Below are 7830 nucleotides of genomic sequence, written 5' to 3' on the forward strand. Positions count from 1 at the left end.
GAGCAACTGCGCCTTAAGGCGGCCGTCCTCTTCAAAAGGACGCGAGAGCGCATGCGCGGCGAGTTCTGAAGGAGGCTATGGAGGCAGTCCCCAAAAGGAGGGGGAAGCCCTAGCGCATGCGCAAAGGAGAACGGGCATGGTTTCATAGAGCTACGAAATGTGTAGAGAAGCTCCATGCTCTTTCATAAAGCAGATTGGCGATGGGTGTCACTGTCTTTGTTATTGTATTGTTATCTGCTGTAGATAACTGTATATTAACTGCAAAGCAGTAGTATATTTGAATATAAAGGTTATCTTATTTTCTACACCTATAGACAGCCATAATCACTAACCCGGAAACGAGTTCCCGACAAGGAAGGTTGCTGCTCTCCACGTTTCCTAAGTCTACGTCCTCCTCCGAGTGGCATTCCAGATCCCTCCCCCCCTTTTCCCCGCCCCGCCTCTCCCTCATTGGCCCGCCGGGAGGGCGCCTGTCACTCTCCGCCGCCTTCGAGCTACGATAGGCCGGAGGAGGGCGAGGAGGCGGGCGCCTGGGAAAGGAGGCCACTTCCGGCCGGGCCGTTTCCTTCGCCCGCTCCCTCACACACTCGCTCGTCCCCCAGCTCTGACTTCCGGTCTTGTGCTGCTGGGTGGGGGGCGAGGCGGCGCACGCTCCCCCCTCCCTTTTCTCCCCCCCCACAGGCGTAGAGCCCCCCTCTTTTCTGTACCCCCTTTTCGTCGCCCCCGAAAAAGGGCGCAGCGCCTCACCAGAGGCTCCCCAACCAGCCCCGCCACTCAAGCCTCGCCTCCTGGGGCGGAAGCCCCGCCCCCGGGAGCCCCCAGCCCCTAAGCCCCGCCCCTTAGGAGCAGGACAGCCCCCCCCTTGGCCCATCACCCTTGAAAGACCCCCCCCAATTCAGTGGTTAAACACAACCTAATATAGACCCCCCCATAGTAGCTGGAGCCCCCTCCCCAAATAGGGAGCCCCCTCTATTGCCCCCCAGGCTGAAAAGTGGGCCTGCCCCCCCCAACAGGGAGATAGGGGGTGTCCATGTGGCGAGGGGGGGTTAGGCTAGGGCCCCCCTTGTCTGCACCCCCCCACTGACCCCCCCTCCAGTGGGTGCTCTCCATCCTCCCCCCAAAGCCTGGGGGGGTGAGTGGGGGGCTCCCCTGTTTCTTGCCCCCTCCCCTTCCTAACCCCCCCCGGGGGAGAGGGCAGAGGCTCGCTGAGGGGCAGGAAGGGGGGGCGCCCCCCCTCTCCCCCCCTATGGAGATGCAGAAGGGCAAAGGGGGCTCCGGGGCTGCGGCTGGGGGGGCTGCAGGAGGAGGAGGAGGAGGAGGAGGAGCAGGAAAGCTGCTGATCTACACCAGCCTGGATGCCAAGGATGAGTTGGAAGAGGTGGGTATTTGGGGGGGGGGCTCTCCTGTGAGTGGGCAGAGAGGAGGGGGCTTCTCAGGCTCTGCTTGGCCTCCCCAGGCTGGAAGAGCTGAGCCTGAGGAGGCTGCAGGGTGCTTGGTTTTGCCATTCTCCTCCTTCCTTCTTCTTCCTCTTCCTCTTCTTCCTCCTCCCCCTTCCTCTTCCTCCTCTTCTTCCTCTTCTTCTTCCCTCTCCCCCTCCTCTCCTCCTTTCCTCCCTTCTTCCTCCTGCTGTCATCCTCATCACCCTCATCGCCTTCCTCCTTCATTTTTCTCTTCTATTCCTCCCTCTCCTCCCTCCCTCCCTCCCTCTCCTCCTACTGTCACCATCTTCCTCTCCTTCTGCCCTCCTTCGTGTTTCTATTTCTTCCTCTTCCTCCTCTTCCTCTTTCCTTTCCTTTGCCCCTGGATGGTCAGGGACCCCTTTCCAACAAACAGCCCAGAAACCAGAAGTTTTGCCTGGCTTGGCAGGGCTGCCTCCTCCTCCTCCTCCTCCTCCTTTGCTCTCTCGGCCTCTTTGGCAGGAGAAGAGGAGCAGCTGTTGCTGGAGCCCCCCTAGCTGGGGCTGTGATTGTGTTTGTGGCAGGCATGGTGTGTGGGTGTCTCGGTGTCACGCAGGCGGGTGGTGTTTTGATCCTGGCTGGGATAGGGAAGAGAATGTCCTCATTTCCAAACTTGGATAGCTGATGCTGGTTTTATGGTTTCCATCCAGGCTGGCTTTAAGCCTTTCTTTGCAAAAAAAAAAGACAGCCCCCCAACTTCCTCTTAATCCACAGAGGAAACTTATTTTTTAAATATATCAAGGATATATTAATATACCACCGTCGACATACGACTAGAGCTGAGTCCCAAATTTATGTCGCTAGGTAAGAAATCGGAGTTTGGCCCCGTTTTGTGATTTTTCTTCTGGCCACGTTTGCTAACGGAATCCCTGCAGTCGTTAAACTAGTCACACGGCCGTTAAGCGAACCTGCCTTTCCCCATTGATTTTAGCTTCTCAGAAAGTCGCAAAAGGGAATCACGTAGCTCTGAGACACAGCGACCGTCATAAATGTGAGTCAGTTGCCAGGCGGCTGAATTTTGATCACGTGACTGTGAGGAGGCTGCAACGGTCATAACTGGGGAAAACGTTCAAAAGTCCCTTTTTTTCAGTGCGGCTGTAACTTTGAACTGTCACTAAGCGAACTCTTGTAAGTTGGGGACTACCTGAATTTTTTTCTTACCACATTGATGGGCTGGGCAGGCGGACACACCAATATAAGGACACACCAATATAAATACGTGCAAGGAAAAAAGAAAATTATGGGTCCTTTTCCCTCCAAGGGGAATGGGCCTGTTGATTGCTTGAGGCAGAGGAGTGTAAAACCCGGAGTTGTGTTACCGAAATGTGTTTTTCCCATAGTTTGTGCTGTGAGCTGTGGCTGTAACTGTCTCTTGCTGCCGAGTTGTTCTTAATTTTACCCGCACACCTCTGGATAAAAGGTCTCCCTACAAAGAGATGAATTGCGTTCTCTGGAAAGAGAAATTATTCTTTACCGGAGACGGAGCACGTAAAAAGGCCTGAACATGCGTCTTTGGGTGCACTTGCCACCAAACAAGGGAAGCAATTTGCTGGTGTGTGAGCCTAACATCACAATCGGTGACGTGAAGGGCAGTCAGCACTTGCCAGAACAAATGTTTGGAGTCTGGAAATCAGCTTAGGAAAACGGGTTGTTGGGTTTTTTTTTAAATGCCCTGCCTTCTTGGTGAAGTTTTTGGGATTGTTTCCAACAGGATCCAGAATCTGCTTGGTTTAGCCTCAGGGGGTCCTAGAGACAAACCCCCCCCCCATTGTGTCACTTTCTGCCAAGGAGGGATCCACAGGGTTGGAGAAAGGGTGTGACAAAGGATAGCTGGTGAAGGAAGAGTATGGAAGGGGGGTGCCCTCAGAGAGGTTAAAAAGGGAAGGAAGGCAGGAAAGAAAGAAAGAAAAGAAAGAAAGAAAGAAAGAAAGAAAGAAAGAAAGAAAGAAAGAAAGAAAGAAAGAAGGAGTAGGAGGGAGAAAGAATGAAATTAAAAGGCATGGGAAGTGAGAAAAAGAAATGATAGGATGGATGGATGGATAGACAGAATGAAATAAAGAAAAAGGATGGGGAGTGAGGAAGAAAGGAAGGAGGGAGGAAGGGAGAAAGAATGAAGTAAAGAAAATAGAGGGATGGGAAGTGAGAAAAATAGGCAAAGGAAGGAAAGGAAGAAAAACAAGGGGAGGCCGAAAGGAAGAAAAAAATAAATAAAAGGTTTATTTTGCTGCCCCTGAAATTCTTGACTGGGCCTTGGGGGTCTCCGTTGATGGAGGCTTCTCTTGGCATCCAGCTCTGTTTTTCTTCTCAAGGCTGAGGGCACCTCTGAAGGGTGGAAGCCTTGAGATGTCACCAGGGAAGCTTTTACCTTCTCAACAGTCCTGACAGTTGCTCTCAGGATCTCCTGGCAAGCCCTCCTGGGCTGACCCTCCCCCATCAGTGTGACCCTCATCTCTCCCCCCCCCCCACAATCCAAAGAAGATCTTCAGAACGTTCCTCCGAGTTGGCTCCCATCTTTCCTCCTTTTCCCTTCCAGAGGCTGGAGAGATGCATGGGGACGGTGTCCTCTCTGACCAGCGGGCTCTCCGAGAGGGAGGCCAACGACGCCTTGAACGCCCACGTGAGTTTCCCTTGCTCCTTTGGCTTCGGATCTAACCTGGGTTCTTCTCTGGAGGTCCAGGATTTCAGCCGAAGCCGGTGGGAACGGAGCTCCTGTGCCTTTTCCCTCCTTCCCTCCCACCTCCGAGCGACCAACTCTGCTGTTACCTTCCCTTCTTACTCCTCCAGGTGTGCAAAGGAGCCCCCCAGCACGAGGAGGTCTGCCTGGGTCTTTTCACCATGATCCTGACGGAGCCCGCTCAAGCGCAGAAGGTAACCAGACTTTCGTTCCGGTTTGTCTAGGAGTAACCCCGTTTCTCCATTCTTTGGGAGCCTTGCAAGTTTGGACTCTCCCACCACCGTTATAGCTCATCTGGGGTGGGGCATAGGGCTTCTTCCCCCCCCCCCCTTCCTCTTCTTCCTACCTGTCCATTCACTCCCCCACCCTCCCAGTCTTTTTCCGCCTTCTTTCAGCGGTTAAAGAAGCCGCTTGAACCCTCAGCAGTTCAGAGGGACCAGCACCTTGCCCTTTTCGCCCAGCGGGACCTGTTCAGAATTCGAAGCCGGGCTTTTAACATTTCCAGAGGCCGAGCTCGGCTCTTTCCTGGTGGCTTCCGGGGCTGTGCAGGGCAGAAATTTAATCAAAAGCTTCTTCCAGAAGCTCGTTAACCTCTGGAAGGGGAAGGTGGAAAGTTCCGTCTTGGTTTTTTTTTTCCGGTGTGGAGTGACATTTAGTGACACAAATTAGCATTTATGGAGAGGCATGTCAGCCAGTGGGTTTTATTATTATTTTTTTCTCTTCCTTTCCTGCATGCTAATATTTCGGTGGCGTCAGAGCCAAAGCAACAGGCTGTCCCTCACTTCTGCCCCAAGTTTTCCAGCTCCATCTTCTTGGATATTGACAGCTGTCAATCTGTCAGTTTATGTCCCAGTATAAGGGGGCTTTTTCCATCCTGTCTTCCTGCTTATTGACAGCTGTCAGTTTATGTGCCAATATAAGGGGGCTTTTCCATCCTGTCTTCCTGCCCACTGAGAGTCTGTCAGTTTATCTACCAATATAAGGAGGCTTATCCGTCCTGTCTCCCCCCCCCCCCCCGTGCCACAGAGTTACCGAGACCTGGCCTTGGTGAGCCGAGACGGGCTGACCACCGTGTTGACCAAGATGAACCAGATCCTCATGGAGAAATACCTAAAGCTGCAAGACTCCTGCCGTACCCAGGTGGGAAGCGGGATGCTGTGTTTCCCGGAGCCCTTGAAAAGTGGGGAGGGGGGGTGTCAAGGGGTGGGCAGGGGCAAATTATGCCCAGAAGTGATTTGGACCTTAGGAATAACTTGAAGTCCCTTCTGGAACTCCTGAACTGCCAAGATCTGGCGTTAATCGTGGGAAAGAGGGCTGAGATTTAAGGAAGGAGCCTCAGCAAAATTGGGAAAGAAAAACCAGGCGTTTGGGATCTCTAGAGTGGTCCCAAGAGACGATCTCCTTTTTTTGTGACACAAAGCCCATCTTAAAAAAATAATCCCTTTTTTGGCACTGCGGTTTTAGTTTCAGGACAGTCTAGTTTTGGTGGAGGCCTCTGGAGCTGTGACCGGGCGTCAGTAGGGCGCAGTAACTAGGCGCACGCACGGTCCGTCCTGAGCGCCACGACAGAGTGATTTCTCTTTCCTCCAGTTGGTTTGGCTGCTGCGCGAGATGGTGAGGAGTGGGATTCTCGGCATCGATGGGAATTGCATGACGTTCATGAAACAGATCGCAGGTGGGTGTCCTGAGGGTGCCGCGTTTGTTCCGGAATGCCACTAACCAAGAGGCGAAACTGACTTGATCCTTGTCAGTTCGCCTTGCTTCTTCTCAAGCCGGATGGGATCCTGATCTCCCCTTGGTTGTGGTGGGGAATTATTTATCTTAACTTAAAGAGGTGAAACTGACTTGATCCTTGGCTGTTCGCCTCGCTTCTTCTCAAACCTCCCCACCTGGTGACTCTGAAATCAGGCCCGCTGCCAATTTTCCTGTGATCCTCCACTTAATAACCGTTTGTTTAGCGGCCAAAGTTTTCTCACTTCCCTCCCCCCCCTCTGCTGGCAGGTGGAGATGTCACCTCCAAGAATATCTGGCTGGCTGAAAACATCCTCGACATACTGACGGAACAGAGGTAGGCCGGGTCACCTGGCCAGAACAGCCAGCTTAAAAAAACAAACCCAAGAGCCAAAGATGAAACCGGCCAAATCTTGGCTTTTGTGGCCTGAGCGGTTGTGCCTATTATTTTATTTTTCTTTCCTTCTGCCCGGTTTGAACCGGCCCAAATCCTCCCATTTCCTGAAGAGTTCCCCCCCCACTTTCTTTTACCTGCCCTTATCCTACCTGGCTCCCCTCATTAGCACACATCCTTTTCCAAGCGGCTAATCTCATGACGTTTGCCGGTTCCTGCGGCTTCTGCCCAGCTGGGATCGGTTCCAGCACCTGTGTGTATTTTTCTGATTCTCTGCCGTAGCAGAGAGAAAGGGGGTTTTGCTAATAAAGGAGGATATTGGTAGCTTGGGGTTGACATGAGGGGTCCTTGGGGGACCCTCTGAGGTTGGTGGTTTCCTTGTAGACGTTTCATGACCCAACTAGGTAACAGCATCAGTGCTAGAAGGAGGTGGGGAGTGCAGAGAGGAGGAGGACGGTGGGGTCCTTGGTGCTCTCTGAGCTGGGTGGTTTCCTTGCAGACGTTTCATGACCCAAACTAGGTAACATCATCAGTGCAAGGACCCCTTAGAAAGAGTTTGGCTTAGCCTCCATCTTGGTCAGTTCTTTCTTCATGGATCCTTGTGCAGAATCGTAGAAAAACAACCTGCAATTATTTTCGTAGAAACATTCAGATCAAATGCACTCTATTAATGTTAAAACCATAAGCAGGGGATCTTAAATTTTAACTATGGCCTGTCTTGATCCCCCTTTTCCTGGAAGCGCTGATTTAACATTCTAATTTAACATTTGTTTTATCTGCAGAAGCCATTCCTGTTTGGAACCTGGCTTGTTGCTGTGGCAATACAATCCGGCTGTTTAAGCAGCGAGGGAGGGGGGGCTGTTAAGAGCTCTCCGCTGTTTACTTTCCCCGTGCAGAGGATAAATTGGGTCCCCCAGCTAAGCCCACAATGCCATCTAGTGCCAGGTGGCCAGGAAGGGCATTTCAACTGAGGAGAAAATGCTTTAAAGCTGCACATTTTTTAACAAGAGGTTGGCTGGTTGCTAATTTCAACATGGAACGTAAAATGTACCCTGAAAATTCCCCCTTAGGAAAGCAAAGTGAACATTTCTTTGGAAAAAGGGGGAGCAGAAGGAAGGGAGGGAGGAAGGAACAGGAAAAGGGAGAAAAAGAAGGAAAGAAGGAAGGAAGGAAGGAAGGAATAGATTATGTAGATAGATGATAGATACAAATAGAGATGAATGGATGGAAGGAAGGGAGGGAAGGATGGAAGGAATGAAGGAGATAGATAGATAGATAGATAGATAGATAGATAGATAGATAGATAGATATGAATCAATGAAAGGAGGGAGGGAGGGAGGGAGGGAGGGAGGGAAGGAAGGAAGGAAGGAAGGAAGGAAGGAAATAGATAGATAGATAGATAGATAGATAGATATGAATCAATGGAAGGAGGGAGGGAAGGAAGGAAGGAGATAGATAGATAGATAAATAGATAGATAGATAGATAGATAGATAGATATGAATCAATGGAAGGAGGGAGGATAGACTGGAAAAAGTAGAAGAAGGTGTGGAAATTGCTCAAAATGATATTGTAA

General features: G+C 51.4%; 1 protein-coding gene across 1 annotated transcript in view; it reads left to right on the forward strand.

Annotated features, from left to right (window-relative positions):
- Positions 1 to 1246: 1246 nt before the first annotated feature.
- Positions 1247 to 7830, forward strand: part of INTS3 (integrator complex subunit 3) — a 21378-nt gene continuing 14794 nt past the window's right edge. Inside the window, exons 1-7 of the mRNA XM_015813343.1 lie at positions 1247 to 1378; positions 3991 to 4074; positions 4242 to 4325; positions 5158 to 5271; positions 5722 to 5806; positions 6133 to 6199; positions 7327 to 7330. Of these exons, the coding sequence (XP_015668829.1) occupies positions 1247 to 1378; positions 3991 to 4074; positions 4242 to 4325; positions 5158 to 5271; positions 5722 to 5806; positions 6133 to 6199; positions 7327 to 7330 (570 nt within the window). The remainder of the gene's footprint in view (positions 1379 to 3990; positions 4075 to 4241; positions 4326 to 5157; positions 5272 to 5721; positions 5807 to 6132; positions 6200 to 7326; positions 7331 to 7830) is intronic.

This window comes from Protobothrops mucrosquamatus, unplaced genomic scaffold (genome assembly GCF_001527695.2).
Source record: "Protobothrops mucrosquamatus isolate PMUCROS unplaced genomic scaffold, P.Mucros_1.0 scaffold154, whole genome shotgun sequence".
Taxonomy (NCBI): domain Eukaryota; kingdom Metazoa; phylum Chordata; class Lepidosauria; order Squamata; family Viperidae; genus Protobothrops; species Protobothrops mucrosquamatus.